The following is an 18,168-nucleotide window of genomic DNA, read 5'->3' as shown; positions in this document are numbered from 1 at the left end:
TTTCTCCTTTTGATTTTTGAGAATCTTAATTTATAATGAGCATATGATATAGAAATAGTAATAGAATACTGAATTATTTTGAAAAGTGAATGTTGTAAAGCATTGTGTTATACAAAACCATGATGCTAATGACTGCAAATACATTATGGGTATATGATGTTTTGGTTCATATACCTCTTCACATACAGTCTATCATTAATTAGAAGGCTTTCTTGACTCATGTTTGGTTAACAAAAGATATTTGGGACTCACAAAGGTGTTTGATGGTTACAATAAATGGTCTCTTGTTTCAGTTTTCTTATATATTAATATTCTTATATATTCATAAATAGTATTTTTGTAACAAACAATATGTAATATATAAAATGGCTGGTGTACATGTCTAGATGGATGGATGGATAGATGTGTATAGTGTCCTTATTGCATTTTTTCATCGAGGTTGTACAAAGATAGCTATTTAAAATCCTTGATTCAAGACAACGTTCTGTGTAACAAACACTTCAGTAATTGTAAATTTTAACCATTATGCCCTACTCATAAGTGTCTAGTAATCTATTTGTTGATGCCAAACCTTGTTTAATAAAATATTTGTAATTGTTCTTCTAGATCTGAAAGTTACAGTAGGTAAAACTTATAAATGAATTTTATTATTAGATCTATAGTAGTTGGAATAAAAGACAATAATTAGGAGTAAACCAACAGTACACCAAGAGAGAAAGCATTTTATGTATATATAATATATATGTATCATACATATCATATATATGTATGATACATATATTTGAAATTTGCCAAAATTTAATGGCTAGAGATCAAAAATCATATTATATTTACAGAATATTTACATTTCACAAAATTTTCATATACTTCCATCAAATATCTCATATAGTTCTTTAAGTTTCCATTATTTCTACTTCCAGTGCATTCCTGATAATAACTAAGTTTTCTGTAACAATTATGGAAATAGCTCTAAGTTTATATGACTGCTCATTGTAAGAAAATGGCTGCCCATCTTGTAAAAATGAATGAGTTTATTTTTTCAAGGTGTGATGTTAAAATTATGTGCTTTAATTTAAAAAACATGTCTTTCAACTTTAGACAGTTTCTTCAAAGGGGTTTTTGTTTGTAATAAGAAGTACTACTAGTTCTTTTTTTTTAAATTTGAGTACACTAAAATGGCAAGCTACATATTTATAGTGCATGAGTGATAACAGCCACATTTACCTTAATGTCATTATACAACTGTCTGATAATCATCCTCAGACATAAAATCTACACAAGACAACTTTAGAACAGTTGATCCTTAGGATTAACTGTTGTGATAAATTGTCTGATGAGTATGGAATATTGGTTTTTATTAATCTTTCACTGATAGCACAGCATATATTTTTTAGCTTAAGACATTCACTAATGAATCAATTTTAATTTAGGGACTTAATGAAATCCTCATTAAGCCTGACAAACAGTAGCCTCAAGTAAAAACAAAGCATTTTCACTGTAAATCAAAATGAGTTCTGCGTTAGATGGTCCTTACCCTGCCGGTAGCCTAGCAAGCATTCAGAGGTATAGATTATATCAGAGAATGAAATGTTTCTTAAAGAAAGTAACAGAAAAATCTAGCCCTGAGTTATTGTATTTCTGAGATAAATAAACAAGAACATAAAACACAGTACACTTTGTGATAATACTGTATACTTTGTGATAATACTGTATCCTATACACTCTGTGATAATACTGTAAGTGGAAAAAAACATTACTTTTCTATAGAACTATCTATCTATTGATAAATTAGTTAAACTAGAACGTTTCTGAATAAAATTTACCATAATAAAGCCTCTTTGAACTTAGTTATCTTTTTTAGAGTAAGAGTCAATTTTATTATATGTACATTTACCCATAATTAAATCTGCGTAGCCCGAATTTGTTTAGCTCAATTGCCACAAAAAATGTCTAGTTTATGTTGCTATTTTAGTAGTGGTATTTGATTATTCTTCTTTGGAGATTTAAAGTTATTTTAAATTATAGGATATTGGTATTTGTGAACTGCAGTCTGTGATGTTAGTGTCATTATTTGCCTAAACACAACATGAAAATCGATTCTTAAAAATGGTTTTACTTATGGGGTTAGTAATATTAGTATATTAATTGATATAAATTCAATTTTAAGGTTTATTGTTGAAACATGAACTTCTTATTAATTTTTAAAAATTCAGTTAAAGGTTTTAAACACCATATTTTCACTGCCTTTAAAATAACCAGGGAATTTACTTTAACAAATTAATAAAACAAATAAAACTGTGTGGTTATATTATTTTTTTATAATGGGAGTTAGTTGTTTCTACCAAATAATTCTTTTTGCCTGTCTTCACATTGGCAGTATCCCTTGGACCAGTGTTGCTTAAGCAATTTTTAACTTCTAACTCAAAATTATTCTGTGTTCAATGAAATATGAAATTACTTAGTATAAGTAAACTGAATGAACTGACTTTTATGTCTGATTTTCTTTAAAATATACTACATATGTTCCTTAATAAGTCTAAAACCCTAAAGCAACTAAAACCTTATTTAAATCTGTGTAATAGGAGCCAAAATAAAATTAGTATTGGTTTTATTAATGATTTAACTTTGTATAAACTTACTATTTCTTCTCTTCTTGAATTTTTATTTTAGGTGCAATAACAGAACCCAGTGTGCAGTGGTGGCAGGTCCTGATGTTTTTCCAGACCCTTGCCCGGGAACATATAAATACCTTGAAGTGCAGTATGAATGTGTCCCTTACAGTATGTATATTCCTGTATTTTCCTTATATAAAGAAAATACATTAAGCTTTGTTTTGCATGCATTGACAGGATATTCTCTATAAAAGCACAGAAACAACACATAAATTAAATGGAAAAGAACTGGCTAATTTTAAGTTTTCAGGATTGTAAACCCTTCCCACCACTGGAAGAATTAGACATTGCCCATGTGATCCTGTAGCATTAAATTTTGGTTATACATTTCTGTATAATACCTGTTCTAAAACTCTCCTTAATGCAGGAGTATGAAATATATAAATTTTTCCGGAAAAAAATTGGAGTGGTATGCCAATACTGCATGCAAGTACAAGCAAAGGAAGTAAAAGTGAATAATATAGTTTATATAGTGGTATAGAAATCAATAAATTTTGACTTTCATAGAAGCAATTAATATCGAAGCTTCATATGCTGTCAATATTTTGAGGATTAGAAATACAATCATCCAGTGGGAACAGACTGAAAAATACAGGTTTATATGAAGTAAAGCACTCCAGAATGTAGCTTTTACAGCCTCCAGAAGGGTGTTTTGTACCCTTATGTCAGATATTGTATATGCCAAAAACATATTCTTCTTCAGGAATAATGAAGAATCAATCAAAAGTGAAACATTTTATTACTTTTCTACCCAAAGGAAGAGTCACCATCTCAAATAAAAGTATTTTCAGTCTGACTATTAATTATTCATGAGATTCCTTAGTGCGGATCACTGGGAAATCCTGTATCTCATGTTATATACTCAGTTCATCCCAGAAGTAGAAAACATCTGGAATCATAAACAAAATCCAGGTTCCAACTTCCTTTGACATCTCAGAAGTAAAGTGTCTGGGGATCAGCAAGGTCACTGTGCAAAGAGGTAGTTCTAGGCTTGCCTCATTTCTGCTGATTTCAGAAGCAACACATTACTCATGAGCCGTAAGTGTGCATTCTCCAATAATAGAGCATTTTGGCTGGCAAAAAAAAAAATTGAATTGAGATTTAAAATTAATAATGAAGTAATCAAAAGAAAATTTTATCTTTGCTCTCTATATAGTATGATTGATTAGAGAAAGTTCAGTGAAGTTTTAAAAACTAATTTTCCTTTGTTATAAAGAAGCATACGTGATCTCAATTTAGGGTATGCTTCTGACATTGTTATCTCTAGGGACCCTTCTATGAAAATATTAAAGCCTCTACTGACTATTTATTGTTCATCAGAGATATTTTAAGGAAATAACATTTTTAGCCCGTTTTGGAACTGCAGTTATATTTGGATTGCATAATAAGAACTTTGTGAAATATGTAGAAGAGCTATTTCCAAGGGCATTTTATAAAAATATACAGTAAGGTGTTAAGACTGTTTTGGGAAACTTACAGTCATATTTTTGAAACATGAAAGTTGAAGTGGAAATGCCAAACTCTAGATTTTTTTCACAATTTTTGAATATTAAAGAATTTCACAGCTGTCTCTTCAAATTTCTGTATTTTATCAGAATTTCTTTGAGGATTGCTACTCCAAATCCTGTGCCAAACTCTTTTCTGAAAACTCATCTACTTAAATCATTTCAATATAAATAAGAACTTGCACATATACTTTTGCATAAAAGGATTGTACCTTCCCATTGATTTCTGTTCTGTCATGAATTTTCAGAGATGGGCAATTTGATTCCTATATTTACAGGCTTCTGGCAATCTTGAAAATGCATTGATTCCTCAGGTTTCCCTTATTATATTCAAATATTTATCTAATTGTTATATTCAATAGGAATTATAAACTTAGGTACAATGTGCCTATTAATATACCAGTTTAATTTATATGGTTTAGTATGATTGTGTTGGTTTAAATTATCTTCCTCAGTATGTTTCAGTTAAAAGTATAATGCAAAATTGGAATTTATTTATTAAATTTAACATGATTTTAAAAGAAAATCCAGAAGAAAATATAAACCATATATTAGAGTATAATGACTTACTTGAAAGGTAGATTGCTTTGGTAGAAGAATGACCAGGGATCAGGAAGCCTGGGTTAAGAATATGGTCTGGTTACTTAACAAAACTACTTTAGTTTAGGTAAGCTGTTCAAATTTTCTGGATCTCACCTTATAGAATTACCCTTACTGTAATAAGTTGGAATTGAGATAAACACTAAATTGTTTTTCTTATCTCGAGCACAAAATTCACACACCATTCAAATGCTGTAAAGATTCACTTATTTAAAATTGCTGTCATTTATTGACACTACATATCATGTACTGCGTGGGTTAAATGTTTACATACATTATTTTATTTAATCGTCACAATATCCTGTCTGTTAAACAAGTGTCACCATTTTACTGATGAGGAAACTGAAGTTCAGTAAGTTAAGTTAGTTTCCTGGAAAATATAGAAGAGCTAAAAAATGGTAGAGCTAAGATTTGGGTGGGCCTCTAATACCTGTTCTTAAGGATGTCCTTATAATTCTCCCCCTAGGTTTTCCCCTTTATATTTTCATGATTTATTCAAGCTTGTTCAATATTTAAGTCTTGTAATTGTGATAGTACAGTAATAGCGCATGGTGAAAGCAAGTGTTTCAAGAGCCCAGACCCTTCCTTAATTATTTTGCTGCTTAACCTCGAAAACGTTTGTATTTCTTTCTTAGAGCAGCTGAATTGCTGTGAACTTTTCTTTTCCCAAGTGCCTACTTAAGCTTTATGGCCAAAACTAGTTTGTGCTATAAAAATACCACCCACCATTTAGAATGAGGTGCTTATCTAAGTAGTAACTTCAGTTGTTTATATTACCTTTATTATAAGAGAAAATCCTTGTACTTAATGTTTGTTAAAAGATTCCTATTGTATTATTAAGAAGGAAAACATTCGAAATTAATATTAATTATTATTTAAAAAATTACTAATTGGACATTTGAATAAATGAATGTTAGGTTCTATGTGTTATTCAATTCAGTAGTATCTATTTTTGTTTTGAATTTAAGATGACAAACTTCAGTGTATATAGTGACATTAATAGTTATGAATGTTTTTTCTTAATACTGAAATGAAAAATATTGTTGATATTATCTTTATAAAAATTTTCTGCATGTGTTTCCATGGTAATAATGATTTTAAGGTGATACATTTTCATGAAAAAGTATAGAAAAAATGAAAATATAGAAATATAAAAACATAGTAGGCAAGAAAACATTAATATTAATGATATATAAACATATTTCAAAATTTCAACAAAGTTATTTTATCATACAGGACCAGTAAAATTAAAATGTCTAAGATAACTTATAGTAACTTTTTGTATGGAGTTTTAAGAGTCAATAAATAGGTGCATATTGAACAATGACAGTTTTAGAAGAAACTTAGCCTGAATTAAACAAATTTTATGACATTTTAAAAACATGCCCATGAGGAAAATAAGAAAAATTACTAATTTTAAACAATTTAGGGCAACCACCTTGAGTGTCTTGTAGTCAGTGTCTCCAAATTGCTAAATTATATTTAATTTTTCCTAAGCCCGAACTTCTTCTCCCTTTCTGTTTTCTTGTTTGGGTTCACAGATGCCTTGCTTGTGTCCAAATTTGGGACAGGTGAATCAGTTCTTTTCTCTGTTCCTGTCACACCTTAGTTCCAGTGTGACTTTTACAGCTTTTGCATTTCCTTTTGAGGTTCGATTTTCTTCCTTAGTGATATTTCCCACCAGGAGGTGACCCAAATATTCCAGAGGCTAAACCTCAGTGTTTACTAAGTGCCCCATTTTTGCACTCCCGTCTTCCTTCTTCTGGTCCCACCCCTGCCCCCTTGGCCTGATTTGGGGTTGAAATTGTGCATTTTCAAGTGGAATTTCCATCAATTAGCCAGTTTACAGGGATAATTTGTGTTAGGAAGAAAGCAATAAAAACAACTAATCACCTACCCAGAGCATTTCTGAGCAAAGAACCTTGACTTTGTACCCTGCTGACAATTTGCCTTTCTTTCAAGGCATACAATTTTATGCACATAACACCCAAAGGGTACTTGTCTGCTCTCCCAACCCAACTTTTCTCCCCAGTTCTCTGTTTCTTCCTTTCAGAAATCCAAAGCACATATTATTTATTCGAGCAACCTTCTCTCACGGTAGATTTTCTTAGGCAATGGGGAGAGGAATCACACAATTCAGAGAGCTACTAGAAATGATTAAACCAATCTTATGCTACAGCACTTACAGACTTTCTGCCATTCATATTAGCCATCTGAAGAGTTATTTGTGTGATTTTCTATGGAAAGACATGCAAAATGAGTACTATTGGAAAATTAATATTTATAAATAATATAATCTATTGCTTTTTTCTTTTCACTCTAAGAAAACTGCACTTTCAGCATTTAAAACAGACAAATGTCATTAAATATTTCTTTATAAATAACTATATTTTTGCAATTAATGTTCAAACAAGTGCATATTTTAATATATGCCTACTTTGGTTCCTATTTTATAAATAAATGATGTATTTTAAAACTCGTGCTGAAATCACCTCATGTGTTTAATTTTTAAAATATCACAGAAATGTCAAGGTATAATATGATTCCCAAAGCCTCAGTTCCTTTTCCAGTTTTTGACACATAGGAGACATCTAACAAATATGTATTGAATGATTGAAAGATAAAAGGAAATTTAATCAGAGTGGCTCCTCTAAAAGTATTATGTTCATTGCTAAAATGATAAATACAAGAAACTGTTGTCTAGAAATAAGACCTTATTAATTCAAAGGGAAGATCTATGGTAAAAATATTGATTATATGAATATTAGTTTCTCCCGATTGCTTGGTGGTTATTGTATCCCTCAAGAATTCTACTAGCAACCAATTTGTTTTTCATATTATTCTCCTCTATGCCTCCATATAACAAGTATTATCCCTTAAATATTACTCTTTCTGTAAGAGGACTGTCAGTTATCTAAATTCTCTTTTTTAGAATTACATTTATAACAGAGAAAATCTTTCTTTTATTCTTTTTCTCCCCAGCAATCTCTCTCTAAATAGCTTCTCTACTTCACGGTATCTTGCACTAACAGATAATCCGTAAACTTTTTGTAAATACATCAGTAATTACTTAATAGTTAATTTCATCTTTGCTCATATCCCTAAAATATTATATATTTATAAAAATTGCTATCATCAGTAGAAAACAGGATACATAGATGGACTATACTTGGATGTCCTAATTTCTTAGTCCTTTATCTAGCTGCTTCATATGTTCATGGAAATTACTCTCAACTAGAAGTATCCTTTGTTTTCAAGACCACCCACTTTCATCCTCCATCACTCAACATCAGTTGCATACCAGGCACTATGCTAAACATTAAGGTAGAAAGCCACGATAAAGATGCTGTCCTCAAGGAATTTAGTCAAGTGTAGCTCAAAGTCCCTTAAGTTACAATCTTATTAGTTCAGCAAAGCAACTGAGCACCTCACATTGGCAAATTACAGAGAAGGCACATCCATCCCATTGAAGCTGACATTTGTATGGGGTGGGAGGTAAGTGTCTTCAGGGAAGGTTATTTAGAGGAGATGACACTTGAGCAGAGTCTTAAAGAATTAATAGACTTCAGTAAGAAGGGCTATCATTTTTAGCAGATGGGGCAATGTAAGATCAGAAACTGTATGGTGAATGTAAAACCAAAATATTTGGTGTTTGCATAAAATACAGAACACAAGAGTGATGGGGGATAAACCCGTAGATGGGTGAGGTAGAAATCATGGCTTCCCTATTTGCTGTGATTCTTCTGGCATCTAATACACATAATAGCATGGAGCACTAAAAAGGTAGTAAACAATTTCTGAATGTAATTAGCTGATAATAAGAAATGTTTCCAAATCTGCAAAAACCAATTTTGACTAGGTTAAAAAAAGTAGGGTTTTGGGGAAAATACAAAGGAGTGATTCCAGAATCATAGAAAAAAGGGTGAAAACCAGGTTAAAAAAATAAGATCCATGATCTAAAGAGAAGTAGACAGTCTTTTAAGGATTCTTAAAAGTCTGACACTTAAAAGTCATATTTAACAAAGTCTGGAGTAACATGGGCCAGCATTCCCTTGGGCAACAATAGACTAAAGCTGAGTCCATGTTGCCTCTTTTAAATAAGGTCTCTTCTTTTCTATTTGCTCTATTTTCTGGCACTTACTGCATTGTTCCTGATTTAGATAATCATTTAAAAACTCTCCTGGCTTCTAAAGATACATATATTTGCAACTCTTCTGGAGTTTGGATCTAATCAATGCTAATAGCTATAAAAGCACCATAAATTGTTATTATGTCTTTTAGTTTTCAAGTGAGAGTAACTTCTTACACCAACAATAATTCTACCAATGAAGTTTTTCAGTGCCTACTGTGGAGAAAAATAGATTTTGGCCCTATGAAGCCACCAATCTTGTGAGTAAGGCAAATCATAAACACATGAGCTGATGTATGCAAACATTAAATATTATAATATAATGAAAGAAAAAATAAGCATGATTGTGTGAAAGAGAGCAATGAAATGACCAACTATGGTGTAGTGAAAGACAGCTCTGAAAAGAACCGGAGAAAGGGAATGAGTCAGGCAAAGAGACTGGGAAAAAATTTTGAAAGGAGAGAGAACAGCAGCTCCAAAAACGCTGAGGTGGGAAGAGATCAGCCTTTTCCAATACTTGATAGAAGTTGCGTGACTGCAGGACAGTTAAGATAGGGGAGAGTGATCTGCGGAGATACACACCAACAATTAGTCCTATTAATATATCACTGATAATGAAGTAGTGATTTCTCTCAAGGTTTTAGGATTTATTAAGAATGAAAATATGTTTGCAGAATAAACTTGGAAAAATTGGCATTCCCTTTAAAATATATATTGCAGAAAATATTAGATGATGCCACAGTAACATGAAAATAATTTTTTTATCAAGTAAACCAAACATCAAAATGATATCAACACCTAGATGGGATCTATATATACTTAAAGTAGATTAATAATAAACATATGCTTAGATGTTAGTTGTAAGGGAAACAAGTTCAGTTGAGACTATTAAAGATTAATTGGATTGCCAGAGTTAAGAAAGTATTTTGTTTAGGAAATAAAATGTTATTGTAGACATACATGAAGTTTGAAGGGTTAGCTTAACCATGCTCATGTGCGGTATTTAAAATAGTAAAATTATAGAGCTTATACACTTAAAGAAATTTTTATAAAGTGCTCCAATTAAAGACCATAAATATGTGGGATTCAAAAAAGACATGGACTGTAACATTGTATTCTAAAAATATACTGCACATGGAAAGAAAAATAATGAAAATATATGAAGGTGAAGTTTTCTCGAAAGTTTGTTGCCAAAATGATCTTACAGTGAATGTGATATAAGAGATCTATGGAATTAACTGTCCAGATAAAATTTTCCTAAAAACATGTAAAATCAGTTAAAATACTGTGAAAGAACATTATTAATTCTTGTGCTCTAATCATTAATCTTATGAAACTAGAAAAATTTAATCAGTTGACTTAGAAAATACTTTGCTTAAATATTTAAATTTTAATGAAATAATACCTCATTAAAATAGGTAGTAAAAGTAAAATATACATAAATTTTAATGTTTTTGTTTTATTTTTTGAGTGGTTTCCCCAATGATAGGAGATCACAATTCCTGGGAATACTGTAAATTTTTTTTATTGCATACATTTTTTTCAAAATCCTTCTATAAAGCCCAAGGTCCTTTATGAGTAAATACTTATATGGTAGACTCAATAATAGCTCCCCAAAGAAATCCATATTATAATCTCTAGAACCTGTGAGTATTTACCTTAAATGTAAAAGGGATTTTGCAGGTATGATTAAATTAAGGGTCTTGCAGTAGGGACATTACCCTAGATTATACCAGTGAACCCAGTCTAATCACAGATGTCCATATAAAAAGGAGGCAAACAGGTTAACGTTGGAAGAAGAGATAAAACAGGCAGAGGTTGGAGTGATGCCCTGAGAATGGAGAAGGGGTCCACCAGCCCTGGAATGCAGGTAACTGCTACTAAGGGGAAAGAGCAAGGAAATGAATTTTACTCTAGAACCTTCAGAATGAACTTAATTCTGATGAACCCTTAATTTTAGCCAGTAAGATCCATTTTAGACTGACTACAATTTGTGTTGTTTGAAGTCACTTTATTTGTAGTAATTTATTAGAGCAGCAATAAGGATACTAATACTACCGATTATATTTTTCCCCTAAAATGACTAATATAGTTAAAAAAGTATTTACCTAGGACATAGACTAAGAAAAACATAATTTTGTTTTCTAAATATATATTTTTCATATTTTTCTCATGATATTTTAAAATATAAACATATAAACATCTGTCATGGGCTGGCCGAATGTGGAATGTATGGCATGTCATTATAACATATGTTATTTTTCTATGAATATATCAAATCCAAGGCAAACCCAAGTTAGTGTTTGGTAAAATCAGTTTTACTATATTACACTTATCTACTATTTATATGAAGCAGCAAAATAAATAAATAAAGGAATAAAGAGTCAATTATGAATATATAAATTAGATAAGTAGGATGAATAAATGTAGTGACTTTCCATTTAAATTTTCTTATAGCTTTAAACAAGAATTTCTCATAGTAACTGAATTGTAATGCTTGAATTAAATATATACTGTGGACCTCCAACTCTGCTCTGTATGTATTATTATTTAATCTAGTTTCACCAACACTTAATGAAAATCTAGTTATCTTTAAATCATTGCACATGTACAAATGCCCCCAATAATATAAATATGACTGTTTCTTAACTTCCAAGAACCCATTATCTCATTCTATCATCCTTCCAGTAATCTTACCAACATAAAATCAAAGACTGGTAAGGCAACTCAATACCATATAGTATTTATTAATATACATTATAAATGTGTATTTTTTATTTATGCTACTTGGTTTTCTACCTAATTAGAACAGAAACCAATGCAGAATAGAATAATAATTGATAGGGAGGAAAAAAGAGGTCGCTGTTTCTCAGTGTGTCTCTACTATGGCAGAGACATATTTCCAGTTACTACTTCGGCTCTTTCTCAGGTCCTGCCACATTTTACCTGTCTTTGCATTTCCAAGTTCTCTCAAGAACAAGAGAGTATAACATAGTGGTTAAGAGGGAGAGTCTTAGAATTCACATTCTGAGTTTTCCAATTACCACCTGTTCTAGTGAATTTGTTTTCCTGCTCTGTGAATGAGTCTCTTCACAGAGAAAATAAGGATGATAATCAACTCACAGAGTTTCCATTAATATTAAAATGAAATACGTGTTAAAAGCTTTATATAGTGAAGGCCACATTAGAAATACTGAGCATATCATAGCCACTCAGATTAATATGCCTGTTGCATCTCACCCCTTTTTCAGTATTTTGACAGTCAGTGTCATTGTGCAGTGGGTTTTGGGATTATATAATGCTGTTAATTTATCCTACAATTTGGGGAGTACCAGATATCTTAGAGCTAGAGCTTCCTCTAGTTCTCTTAACTGTTGGTGTAATTTCACAGACAAGACTTCTGTCTTTAATCTCCACTTTTTATTTCAGATCACCTCTGGATTTTGTATCCTTTTCAGATACAAAGGCATCTGCCATTATGATTTTACTCTTCACCAGTTCTCTCTAATGGGGTTACTTTCTTTAATTCCAAAGTGATAAAACTAAAACATGTCAGCCAAGTTTTCTGAAGCCACACTCAGCCCACTGAGTTTCTGTGAGTTCTTTATTATCTAACTTTTGGGCTTTTTATTCTCTTTGGACTGGATCTGCTGGGACTAGCAATTGCATCAATCACACCCAAGCTTGCCATGGAGTTTGGCCATTCCATCTTCTATTTTCACACTTTTCTCACTGATGTTAGCTTTTAGTACTAGTTTATTCATCTCCAACCACACATCTCCCCAAAGATAGCAAGGGATAAGGAGCTGCCAGTGTCCTTATATGTCTTTGGCTGTACCCTGGCCATGTTCATTTGTTTCATTCAACAAATAATAGTTGAGCCTCTATTATATGAGTCTCTGTATACTATCTATAGGTAATAACAATAAAATTTAATATTAAAGTAATCTAAACCTGTCTTTTTTTTAATAGGTGAAGAATATGAGACCCAGATTAAGTGAAATAGTCAATGATACATAGTTAGAACTCATTGACTCCTGTCAGTTGAGTCCTCTTTTCATTATGCTACTCTGTTTTTGTTTTGTTTCTGTTTTAATTTCAGAGTAGTTTTGCTATAGCCTAGAGATGGAAAGAGTGATTAAGGCTTACTCTCAAAGATATAAAAGATTCGGATATATTCTTTTTGATTGAAGTTGACATTCTAATTCAGTTCCTCATTTTCATTCAAAATTTTCCAGAAAATTTTTAGAATTTAAAATGGTCTTAATGTGGCCAATTATTATTTGGTCTTTATTTGCCTTCAGTAGGTCCTATAATTAATGTAATTAATAGCATATTGAGGTATCAAAACACCCAATTTTCTCAATATTATGAGAGAGCAATCGTTCTGTGCATACATTCAGCTAGATTTCAAACTTCATGGCCTTCCTGGTAAATTTACTTCAGAATTGCCTGAATAAAGTCAGTTTGCTTTTCTGTTCACTTAAACTAAATCATTACACACTAACCATTTGCTTTTTGGAAGTCTTTGAACATGCACCCAAATTTATGCGGCAGGTTCTTTCTTTTGTCAGATTTAGAGTAGCTCGAAATAAGTACAGTGAACAGTAACACTGAGATTATATGGATGCCAAAAACTGCAGTTGAAAAAAAAGTGGTGGGTATGATATTCAAATTTGTTGGAAATGAAATGCATTTATTTCTACAAGGCTTCCTTTTTTTCTCCGTCTCTTCTGGATTCATACTGAGTGCTTGAATGCTGGTAGAACTGATAGCTGGCTACTTGTGTGTATCAGAGTCTAATTTTCTGTGGTAGTATTTGGTCTTATCCTGATCTGTTACTTTTCAAGAGGTATTCACCCAAACTCATCAAGCATAACTTGAAGAAAAATGCCTGCCTAGTAAAATAATATTATTGACGATATTATAGAGGCAAACCTGATGTTAGCTTTTAGTAAAGAGAATTCCTCATTCCACTTTATCATGTGCTCTCTAATGCTCACATTAAATGGATTCAGATACCAAGGTCAGATCTCATGAATCATGAATGACTGTCCTGCAACAGATGGCATGTGTTATTTTTTTAAGAATGAGCAATAAGTGTAAGTCAAAAAACATACACTCTTCTGTGTCTTTAGGACTCAGCAGTCCTTTCTTCATTTATAATATTGGCCCACATTTGTGATTAGTACTATTTTTAATACAAAATTCAAGAGTTTATGATGAACTATTTCACTTGATTGAATCTTACCAGCTGCTGCTTCTTGGGGATATCAGATGATATTTTCTAAAATTTTGAAATATCTTTATCCTCAGGCATTAACTTGAATACAGTAGGAGCCATTCGCTAAAAATCCCATCTATCATTGGTTCTAAAATTGTTGAAGATCCAGAACTGATAGGGACCAACCTAGAATGGCTATGGTGACCATTTAATTCTACATGTGTGGTGGAAAGCTAGGACACATTTTTTTCCTCTTTCATGTACATTAGGGATGAAGAGTCTCATTATTTCCTAGAAATATCTAAATGAATCTAATGCTTTTGAAATATGAGTTATTTCTTCTGGGTAATACTTCAAAGTTATTCTGATTATTCAAAGAATACACACAAAGAACTAAGATAGTTCCCTGAAAATAATTAGTGCTTAATTAAAGTTTGATACTATCACTTTAATGTCTTCCACACATGTATAGAGTGTTTAACTTATTGTTGAAAACATTATATCATAAAATTTCAAATACCAAGCTATAAAACATTGTACATTCCCAATTTAAACTCTTGAGATATTCTATCTGGGTGTGTTTTTTAAAGTTAAAATTGGAACATTTACTAGTATTCATCTATCTTTGAGTCCCTTTAGTAGATTGTAGACTTTTACAGAGACTTTTATCTAATTTTATATTAGTAATGGTTGCTAGGTAACTATTTGATGCAAATTAATCATTAATCATTTAGCAGCTCATTCTCTGACTGGAGTGGAAATTGTAATGACTTGGAAGCTGACAGCCCTGGAAACAATTGATTGGAAAAAGAGTATTTTCGGGAATTTAATGAAAATGTACTGTGACTCCTCTACTTGATATTCTTCTTCTTTATCATAATCAAAAAGAAAGAAAAATTGCTAGAGAGAAATAAGAGCTTTTTCCTGATAGTAGACACTGCTCACTGAGCAAGTACCGAGTGCCAACACTGAACCAAATACTTAGTAAAAAAAAAAAAATCATTTTATTCTCACAGTGATCTGCTTATTTAGGTGGCATAGTTTCCATTTTAAAAATAAGAAACATAAGAATATAATTAAGTAGCTTACCTTGTCTGAGTTCCCATGCCTTCTAGGCAGGTGGGGAGGGGAGGAACATTTGAAAACAGGTCCCTTTGGCTCATGTGTTTTTGCTCTTTTCATTATGCTAAAGAAGGCAGGTAAAAATATTTTATTGTCAGAGAATTGACAAGGCTAATCAGCTCTCTTGCAAAATACCTTACTGCCCTCTAGCCTGGTGCTTTAGAAGTAGAGTAGTGTGTGCTAAAGTTAGCTTGACTTCGGAGGAATTTTCATCAGAGAGTAGGAATTACTGTTAGGCTCCTAGTGTTAGAGGGAAAGGGAGAAAAACTGCAGCTGGTGAGTGTGCTGATTACTATTACCTATTCTGTAACTCTTGCCTAAAACTGAATCTTGTTTATAATACTTTAGAGCTATTAAAATTAAGCTTTTGCATTAGTTTTTAAGTGCTTTTATATCTAATGACCACAAACAGCATGGCTTGGAGCATCGCACCTTTATGCTCTTGTAGGAATAGAGGTCCGAAGTCTAAAACTGGGGTTTTAGGCTGCTTTCCTTTTGGAGGCTTCCAGGGAGAATCTGTTTTCTTGTCTTTCCCGTCTTCCAAAAGCCACCTACATTCTATGGCTCATGGGCCCTTTAGTCTATCTTCACAGCACATCACTCCAGCCTCACATTCTATCACATCTCCTCTCTGCCATTGACCCTTTTACCTCCCTTTCTTAAGGACCCTTGAGATTAAATCAGGTCTGCCTGGATAATTCAGGATCTTTTGCCCATCGCAGAATCTTTAACTTAATCACATTAGTAAAAGGTCCTTTTGCCATGAAAAGTAAAACATTCATGGATTCTGGGGATCAAGGTGTGGGCAACTGGGCCAGGAGGGCATTATTCAGTCTATCACAGATTTGTCTTTATTAAGTATGATTTGTATTTTTTTTAAAAGAGTACAGTTCAGTACATAACACATGTTAAACTCTATTTCTTAACAACCAAGTATACTTGATTATCAAGTGTTAGTGACTGCAGAATACTCACATATATCTAGGGGATATGGCTGATATCTGATGGATTAAATTGAAACCAAGGCACTTGCCTTTTTCTTCTTTAATAAACTGTCTTTTTTTCCTGGTAACATAAATAAAGAACAGGTGTGCAAATAACAAAAATACTACAAAAATATATGTGAAAATGAAAATCAAGTTTACTTGTGTTTCTACCACTAAAGATAAATTCAACTAATATTGTAATGACCATTCTTTAAGGCATTACATCATGTGTACATACACACATGATTTTACAAGATAGGAATTATATGCATACATGCACATGTGCATGCATGCGTGCACACACACACACACACATATACTGGCCTTCCCACCATAAATTACTGTGTTCTTTCCAGTTCTCTGTGTAGCCAAGTGTCCTCTGTCCTCTACATGAATATAGGTTTATATGTGTGTGTATATTATAAAGACAAGATCACACTATAGACACATCTCATCTGACTATACAATATCTTGTGAAGTTTCCCAAGTCAGCTGGTTTGACTTTTTTTGATTTCTTTTAACGGTTCTAAAATAGTTCTTGGTTTGATTTAGACAGTATATTCAGTCATTTTCCTATTGGTGGAAATTAACTTCACTTTGCGTCATGCATGATAAGGAGAATGATGTTCTAAATCTTTACCAGTAAGGTAATCCTGGTTGAGCTACCAAGTATGAATTTGCTTCATCTTACTTTTCAACCAGCAATGCAGCTCTTCTTGCCACTTGACACAAGAGAACTGCCTGCTGATTGGAGGTAATGGTTCAGGCTATAGAGTAAAGCTGAGTGGGATTGAAACTGTGACCTTTAATTTTTTAGCAAAGTGACTGACTCAATACACTGGACAATTTTTAGCCTTTGCTAACATTTGGGGCATGTGTCTTCTGTTTCAGTATAGTCACTTGATTAGGAGAGTTTACATTAAATAAACTTTGCAAGTATCTCATACCATCTGCCACAGGTAGCACACTCACGTAATCAAAATACCTGTGACAGAAGCAATGCAACTTTGAACTACTCAGAAAAGAAGGACTAATACACATGTGAACTTTATGGGGGCAGCAAGGCTGGAAATTTTTTGTTTTGTTTTGTTTTTATCTTAATGATATCTTTAAGTATTTAGTAGCTACCTCTTTAAAGTCTGTCTTTGTTCTCCACTTTGTTCAGATGATTTATCAAAAATCATCTGAAACTTTCTTTTCTGACTTTATATTCACAGAAGTTATTCTTCAGTATCTCTGCAGTAGTTGTGACCATTTACAATTTCCTCCTTTACTAAGATCATGTGCAAATGTTATCTTCTATATAATACCTAATTGTATCTTCTCAGTTTTCTGTCTTAATTTGTTTTTTTTTTTACATTACATCTCTTGTCTCTTCTTTGCACTTCCTTTCATTCCCTCAATTTTGCAAGTCCATTTAAAGAAGTATATGATCTAGAGACTGATTGATCGGGTTTTTTTGTTTGTTTGTCTTCCAACTGACCATGAGTCATTCAGTCAGTCTCTCTCTCTCTCTCTCTCTCTCTCTCTCTCTCTCTCTCTCTCTCTCTCTCTCTCTCTCTCTCTCCCCCCTGTATGGTGATAGTGCCATAATTCCTTAAATTTTGAAGAACTCTTCCCCAATTCAATCTCCTACTACAATTACTATTAAACTTCGTTGAATTTCTTATACTTTGAAAAATTCAGTGGTCCTAATTAATCCTTCAACAAACATGTAGTGGGTAGCTTCAGTGTGTACTCAGCCAGGCAATGAAAAGTGTGAGTTCTTGTCTTGAAAATTATTATGCCCCAGTCCTTTGGCTCCTTAGCAATTCCTTCATTCCCAAACTATTGTATAGTTTAATTTTTTTAAGAAATTTCCCTGAGTGAAAGTAATGGAGAACTCAGGAAAAAAATGACAAAAATCCATGAATGAAAGTTCTTAAAGTTA

The 18,168-nt window shown here is 32.3% G+C and overlaps 1 protein-coding gene across 26 annotated transcripts in view; it reads left to right on the top strand.

Moving 5' to 3' along the window:
* The window catches only part of ADGRL3 (adhesion G protein-coupled receptor L3), a 798,791-nt gene that overhangs the window by 469,490 nt on the left and 311,133 nt on the right, over nucleotides 1–18,168 (top strand). For all 26 annotated transcript variants that reach the window (XM_073237549.1, XM_073237551.1, XM_073237548.1 and 23 more), the window contains one exon: nucleotides 2,671–2,780. In XM_073237549.1, the coding sequence (XP_073093650.1) occupies nucleotides 2,671–2,780 (110 nt within the window). The remainder of the gene's footprint in view (nucleotides 1–2,670; nucleotides 2,781–18,168) is intronic.

Source organism: Manis javanica, chromosome 5, assembly GCF_040802235.1.
Source record: "Manis javanica isolate MJ-LG chromosome 5, MJ_LKY, whole genome shotgun sequence".
NCBI lineage: Eukaryota > Metazoa > Chordata > Mammalia > Pholidota > Manidae > Manis > Manis javanica.
The sequence above is the reverse complement of the archived record's forward strand: the minus strand, read 5'-3'. Positions and strand labels throughout refer to the sequence as shown.